General features: G+C 39.8%; 1 protein-coding gene across 1 annotated transcript; it reads right to left on the bottom strand.

Moving 5' to 3' along the window:
* Positions 1-27: 27 nt before the first annotated feature.
* On the bottom strand, positions 28-21,499 carry APIP (APAF1 interacting protein). Its single transcript, XM_055300885.1, has 7 exons — positions 21,326-21,499; positions 11,673-11,773; positions 7,097-7,145; positions 5,802-5,919; positions 3,750-3,885; positions 948-1,115; positions 28-345 (listed from the first exon to the last, which is right to left on the bottom strand). Exons 1-7 carry the CDS (start codon positions 21,380-21,382, stop codon positions 246-248), a joined length of 729 nt encoding a protein of 242 aa, XP_055156860.1. The 5' UTR covers positions 21,383-21,499; the 3' UTR covers positions 28-245.
* Between the last annotated feature and the right edge of the window lie 291 nt (positions 21,500-21,790).

Here is a 21,790-nt window from a genome sequence, read left to right as displayed (position 1 = left end):
ATTTAAAAGAAAAAGTAAAAAAAAACATTTATTATGAAATTCTTTATTTCACTGCATTGTCATTTAAAATTACAAGAATATAAGCAAATATCATCCAATGTCAGAAGAGAGTCAGGGTGGTCATCTTCAGTAGTGACAAGTTAGTAGTATCATGGAAATGTTCAATTCATTAAAAAGAACAGTCAAGTTTCATTTGAGTAATAATTAAGATCAACTTTGTGTATATCATTAAACTTTCATTTGGCTTATACAATTCCATTTTCTCCAACTGGAAGTTGTGTAGGATCCAGCCCTACTTTCTTCATTGATATGGCAATATCAAACAAATAGTCGTAACACTCACACCTATAAAGAAAAGCCAAAGAACTGAAGGTCTCAGAGAAACAGAGTTCTCCAATCCTATCAATCACATTTCTCCTGTCCATCAAGACAACTTTGTTCCTCGTGCATTTTTTTTTTTCCCCACTTCCATGCCAAATTCTTCTCATTTTGCCTCCAGCATTAAAACATAGAAAGAATCATACTGAACCATGCAATCATATTACATGCTTCTCAGGAAATAAAAAATATACTAGTTAGATAAATTAAATTTTTTTTGCCACATGTCCCTTTTTGAAATTAGTGAAGCAAATCATTATATAACTTGGGTTAACTTTATTCTTCCTATTCTAGCCCTAAACTTGGAGAATGAGATCTGTGTTTCCTTCTTTGTCAAGTGCATAGCACCTTGCCAAATACTAGCTTGTCCAATAAATATTTCTTAATAAATGAATACATAATTCAAGTCAGGTGCCTAGAAATAGTAAGCTTTTAAAATTTAGACCTATTTGACCAATAACACACAACCAAAAATCATACTTCCTTTAAAATCATAAAACAGACTTCATTCCCTTTCACATTTAGAGTATGTGATTTGTCATCCCAAGTATCCTATGTTTGATACTTACATGGTTTTAGCCTTCTCCCAGGTTTCTCCCCAGACATACACCCCATGACGCCTGACCAGGACCGCGCAGGAGTCTGGGTATTCATTTATCGCACGAGCCATTCGTTCTTTGAGGTCTTTCTCCTCAGGTGTATTCTCAATAATGGGTACCACTAACATATCATCATACCTATGGGGCAAAACAAGCAATTTTTTCTCCATTAAAACAGATAAAGGTATACATATGTAAAGTTTATAATTTTTTTCAAGTAAACAGACATTCTCTTTATATCTGAAAGCCACTCCAAATTATGGACAAGATGTTGCATGTTACTCTGTATATCTTGCATAAACAGCTGTATCAAAAAAACGCCTTGGGAATTTGGCAGGTATTATTCCAATTCTAAGTATAAGTGGCAGAAATTTGTATAGGATACCAAAACCTAACAAAGAAATTATCAAGATCATACAAGTATTTCCTTGAAGCAATGACAATCATAATATTTTCAATAGGAGATGAGAAATGATAGATCCAAGAACCAAAAGCATAGAAAGGATTAACAATTTAACTACTTATTAAGTATGAATTTCCCCAAAGATACAAAATCATTTTATCTCTGCAAGGCCCCAAAGTGTCTCAGGCAAAAAAAATAAATAAATACAGGTGTAGTTTGTGGCACTGGGATAGCAAGAACCTTCTGGAAATAACTATTAAAAGTATGGTATTTTCAGAACATTCTCAAGTTTATGGCATTAGAACTTATTTTGTTTCCACCCTGTTTTCAGGAAATACATGTGATAAAATTGGCATATGCATTTCCTTTCTGTTTGTTTAAGAATATCTAAGTGAGTAACTTAGTTACTGGTAAAATTAAGTCCATCTTCGAGGTTGTTTATACCCAGTCAAACTCGGACATGTTTTCCCTTTTACATGAATTTCTCTTGCCTCTTTAATACAACATATGCTTTTTTCACTACCTCTGTAATGGCCAAACTTAATAAAAAAAAAGGTCTACATAGAGTTTTATCAAAAGTTGCAACTTTAGGACAAGTATAGGTTACGTAGCTGTCATATGATAAATAACTTGGCCAACTACTGTCGTTAACAGTATGGAGATTTTATTTCATTTAAGTAAAACAGAGGTAATTAAAAAAAATTCTTAAATATGGATATGAACTGCTAATCCCACATCTTTCCTAATATTGGCCAAGAGAATCACAAACATATGTTTTCCTTGGGTCTATACTGAATAATCAGATATCTTTTCGGGGATAAAATCATATCGCAGCAAATAAGACCTGCAATGCAATCCAAACCACCCACTTTACAGAGAGAACACTGATCCTTCTGAGTTGAATGAGGAACAGAGCCAGGATGGTCCTTTGATCATTACACGGTGAACTTTTCACACCACCATAGGTGTGCTGCTGCCAGAAGCGAGGACAACTACACTTATATATGGGAACCTCCCCTGAGAATTAGGTATGTATTTGAAAGTTTTGTTTTTCAAGATGGACTTGAAGATGGAAAAAAAAGAACCAGCTCTGTGCCCTGAGTGGTGATAATGACCCTGTTACTTATTTCCCAGCCAGGCTCAAATAGAATTGCAAAGGGTATCTCAAAAAAGTTTGTATTCTTAAAATTCTGAAACATTTAGACTAATCTATGAAATGTGTATGTTATGGTGCATAAGCAATGGCATCTTTTCCTTCATGACGTTCTTTTCCCCACAGAATTCTAAAGGCGGTGGAATTCTACTGTGTTGTTCCTCTAGGCACCCTTTCATACCTCCTTCTGACCTACTTTTCTTTCTTTACCAAAGCCATCAAATGCTGAGGACGTAAATAGCACACATAATGCTTCCTTCGAGACCCAGAATGGAAAGGCAATCTGGGGTTATACTTTCTTTAGTATGTACACTTTCATAATTTAAACATTTAACTTTTGTAAATAGGTATTCGACAGTGCTAAGGAATGCTGTAGGCATACAATAAATATTAACCAAAATAAAACCATATTAAGTTCTCGGCATACTAGTTTAAACTTGTACATTCTGCTACGTGGAGTAACAATAAGATATTGCTGTTAGAACACTTTAGAAAAACTGGCACCCATTTCCTCTAAGCAAGATAAGGCCCTTTAGCAAATTAAAAAGCTCAGAAGTAAGAGTGCCAGTACATTTAAGTGAACTACTTAGCTTGTACCTGAGCACTGAGGACACATTTCTTCCCATCCCTATATTCTAGATTGGTGAATAATTGCTACATTTTGGTGAATTGGTGTATTTATTTGATTTTATCTAGAAGGTTCCATACCATCTAGTCACTTCCATACTGAAAAATTATAAAAATATAGAGATCTACATAATTGAAATAATTGTACGACTTGAATAAATACGAAAATATTCTAGAAATACTAAATTAAACAAAATGAAGCAGAAACTTCAGTCAAGGCTTCATGGATACCAAGTGAAGGTGAGGAGATCCTGCTCTCTGGGTGCTTCCTTACAGAACATAATCTTTCCATCTCTATAGAAAGCTTAGCCAAGGGTTTTTCACTGTACTCTGACAAATATTTCATTATTCATGTTGCTAATAATTTACCAAGGTTGGGGTTGGGACTGGGGTAGGGGAGGAGGAGGAGAGGCATCTGATTTGTGTCACTGAGAAGAAGAGATGTATATAATACTATAATAGTAAGTGGGCTACTATTTAACATAGATTCCACAATATCTCATTAAAGGCATGAAAAGATCAATAGCCTCTTTATCAAAAGATATAAAAATACTTTACAAATTACTTAAGTAAAAGTAGAAAAAAATACCTATAATACCCTCCCGAAGTACATTTCCTTATTCCTTTGATCATCTCTTGATGTGTAATTTTAAACTCTCGTCCTGGAAAGAGAAGGGTGGCCATGACAGCAGCTTTAGAGTGAGTATGAATCACTGCACCTGCTCCTGGAGGAAGAAGAAAAAAATATCTATATATAATACACATATATTTATTTGTATATGATTTGGAACTTGTTTTTCTTGGCATGGAATCATAAGTTGGCAGTAGGCAGCAGGGTAGGAAGGGAGGGAGGAAGAGAGAAATAGTAAGAGAAGAGCTGCAAAGCAAAAGGCGTTTTAAGCTTTATCTGCATCCGGGCAATGCCCGGTACTTTACACGAGCTCAAGATGTAGCTTTAGATGGTCTGAAGTACAGCTATAATAATCATGGAGATCAGGGTGCCTGGGTGGCTCGGTCTGTGAAGCATCTGCCTTCAGCTCAGGTCATGATCCCAGATGGAGCTCTGCATTGGGCTCTTTGCTTAGCATGGAGTCTCCTTCTCCCTCTCCCTCTCTGCTGCTCCCCATCCTTGTGCTTTCTCTCTCTTCTCTCTCTCAAAAAACAAACAAACAAAAACTTAAAAAAATCACATAGTGAAAATGTTACCATTTAATTAGGGGTTCCTCTGTGCCAGGCACTGGACAAATCCCCTTTATATGTTACTTCTTGATCTTGAGTCATCACAACAATCAGAGAGGTAGATTCTATCTCCCCGCCTTAATGGTCAAGGAAGTGGGGAGCTCAGAGATGTGAAATAACTGTCCATGGTCCACAGACAGTAGTGGCAGCACTTGGATTTGAACCGAGGTCAATGTGACCCATAATCATCAAGTCAGGCTTCTTAGTGCAGATCACGTCCTGGTAGCATAAGGGGTGGTAGAGATTTTAAGTTTAAGTGTAATGGATTTACCTGAAAAGGATTTGTATGCTATAAAATTCAGTAATGGCCATTTTTGCAATTGGATGTTTATTTAGCTTTTTGCTGGGAAAGGTGCTTCATGCTGTTAGAATCTGTCCCTGAGGTTGTACCCTCTCAAGAGCAGTTGACAAAGTCCAGAAACAGAATATAGCATGATCACATACTCAATTCATTCAGTGGCTATATTAAAGCATGGTTCTTATGACTTTATTGCTATGGTTGAACCAGTTATAATTTTCTATTTTCACACTGTCCTCTAGGTTCAACCTTTCCAGACTGATTTTCTACCAAAAATTCTGGGAATTAAAATAAGGCTCCTACTGTTATTGTATAGTACATTTTTAATTTATTTTTAAAAATACTTTTATATATTTATGTATTCATGAGAGACACAGATAGACAGAGTCTCTGTCTTAGGCAGAGGGAGAAGTAGGCTTCCTACAAGGGCGGACCCTGGGATCATGGCCTGAGCTGAAGGTAGACACTCAACCACCCAGACGTCCCTGTACAGTACATTTTTTAAAAAGATTTTTTATTTATTCATTTGAGATAGAGAGAGATAGAGGGAGAGCATGAGCAGGAGGAGGGTCAGAGGCAGAGGGAGAAGCAGATTCCATGCTGAGCAGGGAGCCCCACATGGGGCTCGATCCCAGGACCCTGGGATGGTAACCTGAGCCGAAAGCAGATGCTTACCTAAGCCACCCAGGTGCCCCTTGTACAGTACATTTCTAAGAAAGTGGCCAGTCCCACTAAAGGCTACAATATCCCCTCATTTGTAATTTGGCTTACTTCTACTATAAGTTCCCAGAGGTATAACTTTAAACTAGAAGTGGGAATCTGATTATAAATACCGTATTTAGTCAATCAGACAATCTAGTGGAGTCATACTAGGTTGGAATTCTGGCACTCATGAGCTATTTATTTTAGGAAAATCTCCCAGTATATGAAACTGAGTAACAGTGGACCTTCCACAAGGCTGATTTTGAGGTCTGAATGTGTTAATATATTTAAAATTCTTATGCATAGTAGGTATTCAAGAAATGTTAAATACAACAATAATTACAATTTAGGGAACCTACTCTGTAGCAAATATTCTTTACATTGAATCCATTTTCTGCCTACCTCTCATTGTGTAAGCATTCATGAAAAGAGGAGTACACTGGCTTTTTTTAAGATTCTTAGATGGTGGAGGTCCACTTATGTCCTGTTCATTGATGTCACAAACAAACATGTCTTCAGGCTGTTTATAGAGGGGGGAAAAGAAAAAAAAAAGGCTTATACTTTATCAGTTAGAAGTGTCCCCTTTCTTGTGTGTGCTAATATATATGTATACATATTTAACTCATATTTTAAATGTCTATAGTTTCTCTTTCAAAATGTTTTAGCCATTTTGAGAAATAAAATGTTTTCTGATAAAAATAATCTCGAGAGAGTTAAAAGTCTTCCTTTAGAATTTGAAGAAACAATTGATGTGGAAAATTTCATATGTATGTAATGATATTGCTGTTACTTCGTTAGTGTAGCTTCTTAGATTCTTCCCTACAATTTCACAACTATTATTTCAGAGAAGCTATGCAAAGAAATCATCATTCTGAGATGGGTGCTACAGTTCTTGTTCATATTTCATGATATGAGGAAAAATATAGAGTAGAATTTCTAATCTCCTGAGAAATTTAACTGGCACTTAGAAATGTTCACCTCAATAAGGTATATTATTTTTAAGTTCAAGCAGTTAAGTATATCCACAGATTTTTCTTAGTAGGGCATGCATGCTTCCGACTCGTGACTTTCCTTTGCCAGGGTTTGTTACAAACTAGAATATATATGTTTCATTAGTGAAGAATTATGCCTTAGATCAAAATTAAGTGTTATATGTCTGTTTTAACTAGATTTTGAGTCTTCTAAGCATTAATATGGAATGAGACTTCCCCAAAATTTGAAATGTCTTTATAATTTTAGATTGGAATAGTTTTGCTATTGTTAAAAATGAGCCAGTTCGGTCCATTTGAGACTATCAATGTGATTACCCTACTAGCCTGATACAGATGGTGTTACAATTGCTGCAAAATTATAATAACTGTGTAAAGATTGCTATTCACTTGTGCCCTCTAGAGGCCGAATGAGAATTCAAAACATTAGTTTCATGGAGGTTACTTAATCACCTTAAAATTTTTTTAATAGTTAACGGATGTTTATCGATTAGTTACTTAAATTATAACAATATTACCTCCCTCAAAACTTTTTTTAAAATTAATTTGATTTCACAAAACAACAGTCAAGTAGAGAAGAAAAGATATTTGGGGTCAACAATATTACCCCCCCCCCAAAAAAACTTCTTTTAAAATTCAATTTCACAAAACAATAGTCATGTAGAGAAGAAAAGATATTTGGGGTCAAGAAGCATCCCTTTAACATACCTGAATCCGTTCCTTTTGCACTCCTGAAGGAGCAATGTAGATTTCATCGCTGGTAACACAAAATACAGAAATTGCATTTATTTAGCTCTACTGTTCTGCTTTTGACCAAAGGCAAGTATATTCTTGCAGTCCAATCATCGATATTCTTTTTTTTTTTAAGATTTAATTTATTTATTCATGAGAGACACACAGAGAGAGGCAGAGACACAGGCAGAGGGAGAAGCAGGCTTCATGCAGGGAGCCCGATGTGGGACTCGATCCCCGGACTATGGGATCACGCCCTGAGCTGAAGGCAGACACTCAACTGCCGAGCCACCCAGGCGTCCCAATCATCAATTTTCTTTATAAATCAAGTCATAGAGAGAGCTGCTTGATTTAATTAACAGTATAGGCTGGATAGAAAGAATACCAAACTACTGTAATGTCTTTATAATGCTGGTGGCACAGTAAAATGTTGATAGTTTTCACATATATTTCTTTTTACAGGGCAAAATCAATGGTCACCAGACTTACCTGGTGAGGGGAAATAAGCAACTCTGAAAACACAGGTCTTTATCATCTTTAAGCATGAGTAGCAGTTTATCCTATTAAACGTGGAATAGTTATTATAAAATCCAATCAGAAGAAAATATGCTCGTGAGGAGTAGATCTCTGTCTTGCAGGGGATCAAGTTTAATTTTATTGCTTGAAATGCTCTTCTTATAAAACATGAAGTTCAGGGACCCCTGCTGGACAGTTTATTAAATTACAGCATCAACACAGGGCTACTTTTTGGGTGGAACAAACGCTTCCTCTTTGAAAAGCCCATCGCTCTTGTGAAAATATTCGGTAATGAAGCTAAAACAACTGCGGAAAGTTAAAAATATAAAAGGCATGTTACATCTGGAGATCTCTGTTACAGAATTCCGTGCTAAGGGAGATGCTATAATGTACCATTTATCAGACAGTACTCTCAAATAGGATTTGGAAATTAACTTCAAAATCTTCTCTAAATTCTCTTCACCCTCAACAAAGGTCCTTTGGCTCCTTTATCAGTTTCAGTTGCTACCAGAGGGTATTAAGGAGCCGCCACATACATGCCAATGAAGGAAATCTCAGCACCTGCACACTCCAGCTTCTGCCACTGAGGCATGGATATAGGGACAACTGAATATTAACTGTTTCCTAATGAAAATGAGGATGATGGCTTATATTGAATCAAGCGATCAATCCAGTTGGGGTTATTATTAAACCTAGACTTGTGACTGATAAAAATGAAAGTTCCTTTAAGGGTCCACTTATAAACTAAAGTCTACAAAACAAAGGCCTGATAATGGGAGTGAAATCCAAAGCATAGCCAGCTACGTTCAGTCATTTGTTTTCAGGATGTAGCTTGCTTTAGAGCTTTGTTGCCTAAGAAAACCATGGAGTGACATTCCTCTGTAAACAGTGGAGTTGGTAGCGATCATACTGTTAAAAAGGGCCCTGTCCAAATACCAGGTATCCACATCTTTTGTCCTTGGGTAATGTGGAAGAAATTCAAGAATCATGTGTGGTATGAAGTGACTGGACTTGTAGGATAAGTCTCTTCTTGCGTGGGGAGAGATTTATGCAATCCTGGGAACAGACCCATATAAAGCTCAAGACAGACTGTTGGTAAATAAAATCCATCTACAAAGTGGAAAAACCCAGGATATTCTGTTTATTCAACTGATTTAGTAATCAAAAATGTTTTTATTGCTGCCTTTGTGAAAACAGAAATCAGTTTAGACTGATTTGGGTAATTAAAAGATTAGCTAAATAAATAAATAGGTTGTGGAAAAAAGTATTTTCACACCTACAAAAGAGATATCTGGATAAAAATAAGAAGGCGATAAAGCCTTTATTTTAGGAGGGAAACATGCCAAAGACTAAAAGTCTTTACTTGGTGCTGTAAGAGGCAAATACAAAGCACTTTGATTTTGAAGGCATTAAGTTTTGGAATTTGTCTATATTCCCTGCTCTTTCACTCATTGGTAAGGAGGGGGACAAGGGTTCATAATATATCGGTGGTCAGTTGCTTCTATTTTTATTGACTGTCTAGTTATCTTAAAAAATTTAAATCTTAACTATACCTCAATTATCTTGTCTACAGTATGCGTTTATTAATTTTAGTTCTGACAGCATGCCACATGATTAGTGTCTGACACATGCTGATATCATACCATGAAAACAGGAAATACTAAATGTGAATGTCAATGACCAACCTAAACACAATGGCTACTGAGTATCCTGGAATTGCTTATGATTACTGTCATTTTCCTGGCCTTCCATTTCTTCCTTCTGATTTAACTCTCATATGTATCTTAAGCTTTTATATACATCTTTTGGGACTACACACAAGTAGCATAATCTAGAATGGTCTGGGCCAAACCTTGGAATCAGTAAATAATTTTCTATGCCCAAACATAATCTACTGGGTTGATCCTTCATTCCAAAATAGTTTGCTTTAAGCATCAGACAAAGAAAACCAGAGTTTCACTAACAGTATGAAAATAACATAGGGAATAAAGTTAATGATGTGGGTTTATGGAGTCATTTAAATATTAGGGAAAGAATTAGACATTTTACTACAAATTACCCATCTTATTCTGTGGAGCACAAATTTAAGGATTCCAAACCATGCGGTAAAATTGTGGCTGTTTCCACCCATGACCTCCAGGAGGAGCTCCTCACCCATTAAGAATCTAAGTAAGGGCAAAGCATTTTAGCTTATGATGCAATGTCCCCATAAATTTATTGTAGTGTTGTAAAAGCCATTTCATTTTAAAAGGTACCAGTGAGTGCTTTAGAGTGACCACATACAATTTCAGTGCATGGGTTAGCAAAATTCTAGAAAGAACACAGTCTTTTATGTCTTCATGATTAAAAAAAATAAATCCCTTTCCCTTTCCAGATTTGCAATAACCCCTTATCTAGTTTCCATTTTTAAAAGACCTACTTACCAAATGGTTATAGTAACTCAGTTTGGTAGAAAGCTCTATTTTGTACCTACATAAACTTTCTGTATATGCAGTTATCTAAAGGCAATGTTCAGAGTATGATTTATCACAAACACAGCTGAGAAACCAAATTATTAGGAACTCAACTACATGGATAAATGAAACAACAAAGACAAATGCTGTTACCATAGGGCTTTGCTCTGAACAAGTCAACTTGGAAGTTTTGGCTGCATCTCCTGAAAACCTGTGAAGTGCTGACTTGACACAGGAGCACTGAGTTGATGGTGAGAGAGGAGGCACAGAGGGATGTACGATGTCCCATGAGGAACATGCTTCTTCCAGATGGAATGCATCCCTACACTGCCACAGTTAAAGCCCCTACTGGTGTTGTCCACAGATCAGCATATATTCCAGGAATTACTTGGTAATTTGAAAAAGATGAAATTTCATTTGGGGAATATAAAAAATAGTGAAAGGGATTATAGGGGAAAGGAGAGAAAAATGAGTGGGAAATATCTGAGAGGGAGACAGAACATGAGAGACTCCTAACTCTGGGAAATGAACAAGGGGTAGTAGAAGGGGAGGTGGGCGGGAGGTTGGGGTGAATGGGTGACGGGCACCGAAGAGGGTACTTGACGGGATGAGCACTGGGTGTTATACTACATGTTGGCAAATTGAACTCTAATAACAAAATATACAAAAAAAAAAAAAAGATGAAATTTCACTGGCATCATCTTGTGGTATGCTGGAAAAAACCCTTTTGTTATAGATGTTCTGATTAAATTTTGCATTCCGTTCCTTTCTGGGAAATGCAGCCTCCTAGGGGCTGTTACTTATATATGTTCAATATTAGATCAGTGTTAACAGTAATTCAATTTTGTTAAAGAAAGTGAATTAGGGTAAAAAAATAATCAAGTTACTCAGTTTAACATTCAGTCTTCAGACAATACTATTCCTAAAACATTTCAGGAGAAAAAAAAATCATCCTCTTCCAGAAACACTGCGAAGAATGAGATTTCATAACCTGCATTTTCATTGTCAGTAGATTACATACTACTTCCCCTTGGAGGAAAAATACTAGATGTATCTCATGAGCAATCAGATGCTATTCATTCCTGGTTTAGTCCTCTAAGCAACAAAGGCCAGCAGGTGCTATCTATTAATGATGACAGATGATGCATGTAGAAAGGCATATTGCTTTTTGACAATAAAATGTATTGTTTAGTATTTTTGATGGTTCATAATCTATATAAGTGACTTTAAAATATGTATTTGAACCTTTACAACAAATCCTGTCCACCTAGAGGGGACCTTTTCTAATTCTAGCCATATGAACATACTTGCAGCATGTTATTTAACTTTGGTACTCCAAAGACTGAGGACTAAATTATTCTGATTAGAAACTGTGGTTCTTAAATCCTTAGGTATTTATTGTATCTACAACTTCTGCACACTTATTTAGTTATGCAAATATTCATTACTCCATTTAGAAACTAAGTATTTTTAGTATCACATAAAACTGGGCACCAGTTGTTCTTTGGATAGAACTCGTATTAGGCTCTTCATGTGCTACTTATTTGGACAATTCCCAGAAGTGAAATTAGCCCCAAACTTACCCATGTTTCAAGCTAATTCCTCCTCCAGTCCCAGTGACCCAACCCAAATGGTAAAACTGTTTGCAAAGCTCTGGGATCAGGTATCTTGGATGTTCTTTGTCCTTAAAAAGAAGATAATGATTTTTCCAAGAGACATTATATTATCAAGTGAATTTTCTAGCTGACGTCTCTGTTAAGAAGTTGATGTAAGGGGTAGCAGGGTGGCTCAGTTGGTTAATCATCTGCCTTTGGCTCAGTCATGATCCCAAGGTCCTGGGATTGATCTCTGTCTTAGGGGGCTCACTGCTCAGCGGGGAGTGTGCTTGTCCTTCTCCCTCTTCCCCAAACCCCACTCATGCATGTATCCAAGCCCACCTGTGCTCTCTCAAATAGATGAATAAAATCCTTTAAAAAAAAAAAAGCTAATGTAAGGAATTTTAAGGAAATCTACCATAGAGAAGGTACCATGGGGGAGAAAACTATTATAAAACATACTTTATTTTTAATGTTTAGAAAGTGGATCTACTATGTTGCAACCTGGAATTATTAAGAATAAGGCCATTTAGTCCAGCATGAAGGGACAGGCTGCAAGAACAAGGTGGAGAAATGTACAGTATATATAAATGTCTACTACAATGGCTGAAATAAAACAGAATCTAGGGCAGAGAGGAACATGCTTCAGTCTGTCCAGTGAATTTCTTTACACAAAACATTCAATTAAGTCATGATATACATATGAGAGCTATGTGTTCATATTCTGTGTTAGTTCAGTTTTATTTTTATTCTAAAATCTTTTTTCCACAGTGATTACATTGTTTTCTCTTATTACAAAAACAATGTATACTCACTATGGAATATAAAGTCAAGAAAATAACATGGAAAGGACTCACTCAGAAGCAATCATAATGAGTATTTTCTGGGCCCATTTCAATGAAGATATGTGTACACAGGAACAACTGTATATATGTTGGGATAAATTCTGAGTTTTAATTACATATTTTTATTGAGGTAGAATTGACATATAGCATTACATTAGTGGATAATATAAAGAGTGGGTATTTATATATATTGTGAAATGATCAGCACAGTAAGTCTAGTTAAAATAAGAACTTATTTTTATTAAGGCTAATGATTACTTCTTTAGGAAAAAAACCTTATGTTTCCCCCATTTTTAAAAATCAAAATTAATGAAAACAAAAAACAGTATTTTTATTTTTAGCAATATGAAATATGACTCTTAACTTGAAAATAACAAAAATGCTGAATACAGTTTTTAAAAACATTTCAAATTAAATTGCTGAGCTGGCAAGAAGTACGGTTTCACAGGGGCCATAAAAGAAACCAGGGTGAGAGTCTACCTGGGAGGGAAGCTCTGAAGTCATAATTTCCCTGAAGGTATTTGCAGAACTCCGGTGAGCTTAAGCTTCAATTCTGATAGCTATGCAAGCTGCTAGAAACATGAGATTAAACCTAGGATGTGCTCAGAATGGAATATCTAATAGAAAATCCCTCCATAGGTTTGAGACAAGACAAGGGGCGACACACTCCAGGTAAGGGTGAACAAGAAACAGACCCTTTGTGCACAAAAGCACAGCAAGGAATCTTGCCTAGCTAAATGTTGGCACTGAGTAAAGGGGAAAAACATTTTTGAGTCCGAACAGGGATGATTATCGAACAGACCAAATTTTCAGCTACTTAACTGGCTTTCTGAAATTATGGTGTTTTTCCAAATTCACTGTTAATACTTTACATATACATTGCATTTTGTTATAAATGATAATTTGATGGAGTGGACTTCAAAATATAAAATTAAGGACATGGGAATGTTAAAAAAATTTTAAAGTTCTTTTTTTTTTAAAGATTTTATTTATTCATGAGAGACACAGAGAGAGAGGCAGAGACATAGGCAGAGGGAGAAGCAGGCTCCCTGCGGTGAGCCTGATGTGGGACTCAATCCCAGGACCCCAGGATCAGGACCTGAGCTAAGGCAGACGCTCAACCACTGAGCCACCCAGGCATCCCAAAAATTTTTAAAGTTCTGATTCAACACAGGCTTAGGAGTTAATGGACATAAAGTCAAACCTACATTACCCTACTTATTGCTTATATAGGACTTTGGATTTCAGTTTACTAATCCATAAAATGAAAACATTGTGAGAGGTAAAATGAGATATAGTGCTACAGGCTTCCAGGTATGGATGAGTCATTTTTTTTTTTTTAAAGAGAAAATAATGAAGATAAAGCATCCAGGATAACATGTGACAGTCAACGTTAGTTTCCCTCCCATTTTTTTCAGTATTATATTAGTTCAGGTGTACAATATACTGTATTTGACAATTCTATATATTACTCAATGCTCACCACCATCTGTTACCATATAATGTTATTAATATTATTGACTATATTCCCTATGTTGTACTTTTCATCCCTGTGACTTATTTATTTTATGACTGGAAGTTTTACCTTCCTTCCCATTCTGAAGTGTTAAAAATTCTTGAATTAAAAAAAAATAATAATGCTGTATTGGCTTTCCTTATATCTGTCCTTACAAAATCTAGCCAGAATTATCCATGCCCTGTATAATTTACTATTTCCTTTTTTAGTGATACAAATGATATTTTAATTATATATTAAAGTACAGCTAATGAGAAGACTCCTGCAGTCTTCCAACTGTTAAAACCGTCAATTTGCATAGCAAGTTGCAAACATTATAGAAAATGGTCTGTTATTATGGGTCTCTCCCCTTTTCCTTTTGTCTTTTCCAGTACTGAGTTATTACAGCAATTAGCCGGCTTCATGCTGCAGGAATAACAATGATAAGGCAGCTGTTAATACAGTTTCATTCAACTGTTCAAACCCACAAAATTATAATTTCCAGGAAAATAATCACTGAGCAGTGAGAACTAACAGATATATTGGGTAAAATGCAGTCATCTAAATTGTTCAGAACAGTAAGAGAGTAAATATCAGAATACTTATTTCAATAAGATAGACAAAAAGGAAAAAGGGGGAAACATTTAACAGTATTTTGTATACATTAAAAACATTAAAGCCTAAAAAGTTGTTGAGTCAATACTTTATTTTTCTAATCTTTCAACCTAATTATTTTAAGGAAATCAACTCCACTGTCACTGAGATACCTGCTCACAGCTAACAATGATAATGACTCTAATCCCCTCCCCCATCTTTTCTTTCAATTTAAGCATAACAGAGACATGTATTGCTTGGACAGAGGTTTTCCTGGGAGGCTCTCACACAAATACAAAAAAAACAAATCAAAGATATTATTTAACCCATCAACTAATGACGGAATCAGAAAGATGATATAGCTGTGTCCAAAGAGAACGCAAAACACAAATCCCTATAAAGTAATCAGGAATCCTGGATTTACACATAAGGAAAAACTGCGCAATATCCACCAGGCAGCAACAAATGGAAGGGCAGAATATCGCTCACATTTCTACGATCAATGATCATCTGCATTGTCAGCATTCTACAGTTTACGGAGTGCACAACAGCTCAGAGATGGGCCTAAGACACCTAGTGATCTCGTTTTGCTCATTTGTCTTTCAAAATTCTTGATACTGGTCTAAGGAAGGGATCTGATGCAGGCACAGCCAGGTTGTCAGCATCTTCTCCGTCTCCGGGCTTTGTTTCTCTGTCATTCTCCTCTCTGTGCATACTGGTTTTCTTTGCAACTTTGCCTCCACTCAGAGCCCTATTTCTCCCTTCCGCCTTCTTCACAACAGCTGAGCACTGATTAGAAGAAATGAGAGGACCTGGAGCCTGGCTTCAGATTTGACCCCCTCCAATAGCTGGGTGCCCCCAGGCAAATCAGTGACCCTTCCCGGGGATCAGTTTCCTTATGCTGAATATCTGAATCATTGATTCCCAGACTTCCCTAGATAGGCCAGCAGTTTGTTGTTTCAATTTTAGGGACCAACATAAGGTTGCCAAGTTAATCACATTTGTTATGTTTATCCATCTATTATCACCGTTTTCAAAAAAGAAAGCACATTTTTAACATAAAGTAGGAAAGATCATCTCAGAATAAAAGGCAGTCCTTTAAGGTGAATGCATTAATTTTGTGAAATTCGCTTTTTCATTATCCTTATTTTTCTTTTTTTGCAACAGCTGAGTAAAAACTCTTTCAAGGGACTGATGTTTGGGGAAGAGTAAGGGTATCTTTCCCTAATTGATCTTCTTGCCTAAAATTTCTCCTTCTTCTCTTTTTCCTCTAGCTTACCCTCCACTCTCCTGTTAGCTAAAAGAATATACTACTTTCATCACTGAACCGCATTCCTCCAATCACGTAATGTTCAGATGCCACATCCTTGGTCTGTTTATTTCAGTCCTTCTGCTTTCTTGCTCCAATTTAGTCTTTCAGATATTTCCCTTCAGTTTATGTTTATATAAATCTCTCAGTTCTAGTCAACCCAGCTGGGGTAGTCAACTTCCAGGATGGCTCTTAATGATCCCTGCCTCCTGGTATTCACACCCCGATGTGTAGTCCCTTTTCACATTGTACCAGGGCTGGTCTGCATGACCAACAGACAGTGCAACAGAAGTGAAAGTACATCACTTTCTGAGATCAGCTTAGTGTTTTATAAGCACTACAGCTACTGTCTTGGGTGCTCTCTCTTGGATCACTTGTTCCGGGGCAGCAAGCCAGGTGTTACATAGTAAGGGTACTGGGCCTACGCAGAAGGCCACGTGGTGAAGAACTGGAGGTGTATGGACAAATATCCGTGAAGAATGGAGGCCTGCCAACAACTATGTGAGCAAACTTGCAAGTGGACCCTCCAGCTGTAATCAGGCCTTGAGATAAACAGTAGCTCCAGCAGCAGACGGTTTGACTGCTACTTGATGAGAAACCTCGAGCCAGAACCCTGAGCCAAATGTTTCTGAATCCGTAGTCCTCGGAAGCTCTGTGAGACAATAAGTACTTATGTTCTACTCCTAAGGTTTGGGAGTATTTGTTATGGAACACTAGTTAATTAAGACATATTTTCTTGCTACCTAAGTGCATCTTTTTTTTTTTCTTTGCACTATTACTGCTCATGCTGGATTTTTAATGATCCCAACTCTAGCTGTCAGATTCCTGCTTGTCTGCCTTGATACCACACTCCCTACCCACTTCACTTCACCTGTGAGTCCTTCTTTCATCATCCCAGCAGGAAGGGATCACTCATTCCCTCGTCTAATTCCATACCACAGCATTTGCTCTATGTACCTCTCCTTTGGTACTTATAGAACCTTCTCACTCATTCATTCAGCAAATTTTTACTGCAAGCCCTGAAGAAATGAATATGACTAAGATAAAACCCTTATTCTTGAGAAGCTCACAAGCTAATAAAGAAGTTATGAAAGGACACAGCAATATATAATACAAGGCAGTCCAAAGAAGCTACTGGAGGGGGGGTGAGAAGCTAGTGGTGGGAGGGAGCAGGAGTTAGGAAAAGCTCCGGGGCGGGGGCATGGCTGAGCTAAGTCTTACTGAGGCACAGCGGGAGTACACCTTATGCCTTGCATTTCCTGGCAGTTCAGCCATGAACACTTGACAAAGTCCCTGCCCTAAAGAAATTTACATTCTGAGGGATAGTTTTTAAAAAGCAAAGAATAAATTATAATAAGTAGGAAGAAGGAACCAAACAAGGAACTTTAGAGAAACAGCAGAGACTGACTTTGATTAAGGTGGTTAAGGAAAGCCTACAGACTGTAAAAAAAAAAAAAAATAAAACAAACAAAAAAAACCCCAGTGTGTGCTGAATGTGTTTGCACACACAAGGTTTTGTATCGGGGAATGGCAAGTACCCTAGGTCGAGAAGACAGCAGACGTAAGGGCCCTGGAGTGACACAGTGCTTGACAGGCTTAAGGAATAGAAAGGCCGGATCACCCATGGACTTGGAAGCCAAGCTGCTGAGAAGGCTCTTGCTGAGAGGCAACTGATCCATGGTAGGACAGGCGGGGAGAGGGAGAGAAACAATTTCTGAATGTGAGAAGGGAAGGAGATCTTGAGCATGAGTGGAGGGACTGGGCTTCTTCAATCTTGAGAAAGGAGAAGGGTTTATGTTTAAGCAGATCGATAAGCTTTGTGGAAGAAAGGTAAGTTCATATCCAATGCCTTCTATTTTCTTTTTTTTGTTGTTGTCGGGTTTTTTTTGTTTGTTTTTAAAATTTATTCATGAGAAAACAGAGAGAATGGCAGAGACCTAGGCAGAGGGAGAAGCGGGCTCCCTATAGGGAGCCCGATGTAGAGCTCCATCCCCAGCCCGGGATCATGCCCTGAGCTGAAGAAGGCAGACGTTCAACCACTGAGCCACCCAGGTGTCCCTGTCTTCTATTTTCTTAAGTATAAACAAAGTTATCAGTTGAGTAACAATGTGGGGACAGGGTATGGGAGGCCTGAAAAGATAATAAAAGATATAAACTAGTCATCTCGGGGAGTGGGGCAGCAAGGTACTGGGGAAACCAGGATGGTTGTTGGGCAGTGTTACATGCCAGTCTGAGGTTGAAACGTTGAGTATGAAGCAAGGCTTCATATATAGGTAGTTTTGTGGTTTTTCTCTAGGAATGTAGCTCAGTGCAACTGCAAAAACAATGGCTACTAGAGTTCATTTTGTGTTGGGGTTCTGCTAGGCCAACTATATTTGTAAATTAGGTCAATCATGACCTTAAGAATTGTTTCAAGAAAAAATAAAAACTTAAAAAAAAAAAAAAGAATTGCTTCAAGAGACTGGGTGTAGTAGCCAGATCTCAGTGGGTTAAGAAGTGAATAAAACTTAGAGGCAGAGAGTTCTTTCACAGTGTTGCTGTGAAAGGTTGGATAGGAAAACAGAAGGGAAAACTGGTTAAAAAAACTGGTTAGTTTTCTTTACACACTAAAAGGTAAAGTTAGAGGAGGGGGGAGAGATTAATGACATGGGAAAGCAAAAGCCTAACAGGTCAAACTTTGTGGAGACAGAATGGCTGGAATCGGACCAGGGAAGTATTTACCTTAGGAGGAGAAAGAATAATGCAGGAAAATATGTAATAATGTAAGTAATTACAAAAATAGTTAACATTTATGGAGTTTTTATGCCAGGTGCTATTCCAAAGGCTTTATCTGCACAATTAACTTAATCATTATAACAACTGTATTACTCTAAGAAAGATTATTGTGTCGAAGACCACCTGGATGGCAACTGGCAGAACTAAAATTTGCACAGGCAATAGAGGTCTTGTGCTTAACCTTTACATTATAACATTGGTGGAAAGAGGCAGAGATTGAAGTTAAGAGGTTCACACCCAATAGCTTAATTTTCTTTGTGATTTTGGAGCCAAAGTTGCCTTCAAAGTTGGCTTAAGAGGAGAGGATGAGGTAAGATGGTGGTTTGGGGGATAGTCAATTAAGGCTATGTGAAGGGAAGCTCCTCAGGGGGCTGCCACGAGGTGCTCAGGAGCTAGCTGCAAGTAGGACACAATAATATTTGTAGAGACACAAATGTATGTAGTTGAGTGACACCCTCCCCCGTCCCTTGGGGGTTCTGAGTGGGAGGCATTTAAATAAAGGTGATTATTTTTTTTTAAAGGTGATTATTTGTAATACAGGATGGAGGATCCTATGATAGAGGCTACACAGAGGGAACTGTGTGAGTAAAAAAAGAAAAGTTCTTCACCCTAAAAAAGTGTGGGGTGAAGGGGCAGTGGTTGGGCAGGGGAGGATTTTGCCATGGGAATAGGATGCTAGAGTGGAGGGGAGGGTGGAGAACTGATGAGGTCAAGGACAACAGAGGGAAGGGTATTGGAAGGCCTTGTGTTGTAATAGCAAAGAACAAATATTCAGGGTGAATATATACAGGATACTGTGACAGCTAAGGTATAATTACAAAATAGAAGTAGTTCTTGGTTTATTTCCCAGCTAAGCATAGCTCCCCCTAAAAGGTAGGGAATAGGGAACATGCCCTTGCTATATAGATACACCTGTCACAGTGCTTTGCTCAATAAGCACTGTTTCGATTAAGATCACATCTCCTAGGGGATCCCTGGGTGGCGCAGCGGTTTGGTGCCTGCCTTTGGCCCAGGGCGCGATCCTGGGGACCCTGGATCAAATCCCACGTCGGGCTCCCGGTGCATGGAGCCTGCTTCTCCCTCTGCCTGTGTCTCTGCCTCTCTCTCTCTCTCTGTGACTATCATAAAAAAAAAAAAAAAAAAAAGTCACATCTCCTGGGCAGCCTGGGGGGCTCAGCGGTTTAGCACCGCCTTCGGCCCAGGGCGTGATCCTGGAGACCCGGGATCGAGTCCCACGTCAGGCTCCCTGCATGGAGCCTGCTTCTCCCTCTGCCTGTGTCTCTGTTTGTCTCTCATGAATGAATAAATAAAATCTTAAAAAAAAAAAAAGAAAAAAAAAGATCGCATCTCCTACCTTACAAAAAGTCCTACATCACAGGTTACAAACCGTGGCCCACGGACTGAATCAAGCTTACAGAAAGTGGTTTATTTAAGTGCATATGCAAATCTGCAAACCTGTGAGTGGCTGAGCTGTGGTACCTACCCTGGCAAGCGCATACATGTCGGTGGTACTCACTGGTCAGCTCAACCCAGATTGCATGAAGGAATAGATGAGCCCAGGGCCATTAGATGTCCTAAAGTTTTAAGAGCAGCCTGAAGTGTTCCCCATGTTGAAAGGTCGGCTCAAAAGACAAATTTTTTTTTTTTTAAATGAACAATGATTGAACTAAAAACATGCCTGTTTGCCCAATTGCTGCCGGCTATGCTCGGTTCGAGAACTCCTGTTCATTCTCAGACCCCTTGATGAAGACGACTCTCTTTGATGCTCAGGTAGATGGTTATTTCACCAAGATTTATCTACTGGGGGCATCAGCACATGTGCTGCTGAAACCCCTGAGCAACGATCCTACTAACAGGTTCCCTTCCTCACCTGCCCAGCTAGGTGTCCTATGTGCCAGGCCTTCCTCCTCCTCATCCGCCCCCCGGCCCCCCAAGTCCAGCACGCCAGCCTCACAGTCTTTGCTAACCTGGGGAGTTACTTATTCGCACGCGATCTGACAAGTGTTTCACTACAACATATCATGTTATTCTTACTCTTTAATTGGGACGGACCTTCAGTCTTAAGAAGGAATAAAAGAGGAGGGGAAATGTGGGGTGGGGTGGGGGTGGGGTGGGGCTTTCCCTGCTTCTGAAAGCAGGGCTCCGCACACTGTAGCTGCGTGCTCGCCTAGTCTTCCCGCGGACCCCAGGCCATTTGTCTTCACCGTTGCTGTGTCCCTGAGCACGTGGGCGTTCCAGGACACCGTGGGCTAGGAGCCTGCCCGGCGACCGAGATGATGCAGCCCGAGGCTGGGTTTTCCGCGAGCATCCCAGGAGCACTGGAACCCGAGGCAGGCAGAGTGCGGGGCGGGGGGGGGGGGGCTGCAGCCCGCCCGCTGCCTGCGAGCCCCGAGCCCCGAGCTGGTCGCCAAGGGCGCAGGAAATCCAAGGCTCGTGCGGACGGTCTCGGCTTCACCTCCGCTGCAGCGCTGGCTGCTTCCCTTGGCATCTCCCCCTGTGAGGTGCCTCTGGCCCGGAGCCCCGACCCCGCGCCCCGACCCCGCGGCCCGCGCCCGCCTCCCGCCGCCGCGCCCACCGGCGCCGCACCTGCCCGCCAACCCGGCGGCCGCGGCCCCGCCCCTACCTGCGCGCCGCAGCCGCGCGAGCCGCGGTCTCCCTCCGCAGCGTGGCAGCCCGACATGGCCCGGACGACGCGAGCCCGCGGCCTCCTAGCTTCGCGCGGCCTCGGGACCCGCGCTCGGTGCCACCTGCGACCGACCGTCCAGTCCTGGGGAGGCCGCAACGGCAATCAGGCGGCGCCGAGGGCAGCCCGGGGGCGGGGCAGACACGGCGGAAGGCGGGGCTCGGAGGGCCTCGCGGACCGGACATCCGGGCGGGGGGCGGGGCCAACCAGGGTGGGGGCGGGACTGAGGAGGGCCTCGCGCCTGTGCAGGCACCGCCGGAGCCCGGGGGGCGTGGCCAACATGACAGGGGGCGGGGCCTGGGAGGGCCTCGCGCCTCTGCAGGCCCCGCCGGCGTCCCGGGGGCGTGGCCAACATGACAGAGGGCGGGCCTGGAGGGCTCGCGCCTCTGCAGGCGCCGCCGGTGT

This window comes from Nyctereutes procyonoides, unplaced genomic scaffold, assembly GCF_905146905.1.
Source record: "Nyctereutes procyonoides isolate TBG_1078 unplaced genomic scaffold, NYPRO_anot_genome, whole genome shotgun sequence".
Lineage (NCBI taxonomy): Eukaryota > Metazoa > Chordata > Mammalia > Carnivora > Canidae > Nyctereutes > Nyctereutes procyonoides.
The sequence above is the reverse complement of the archived record's forward strand: the minus strand, read 5'-3'. Positions and strand labels throughout refer to the sequence as shown.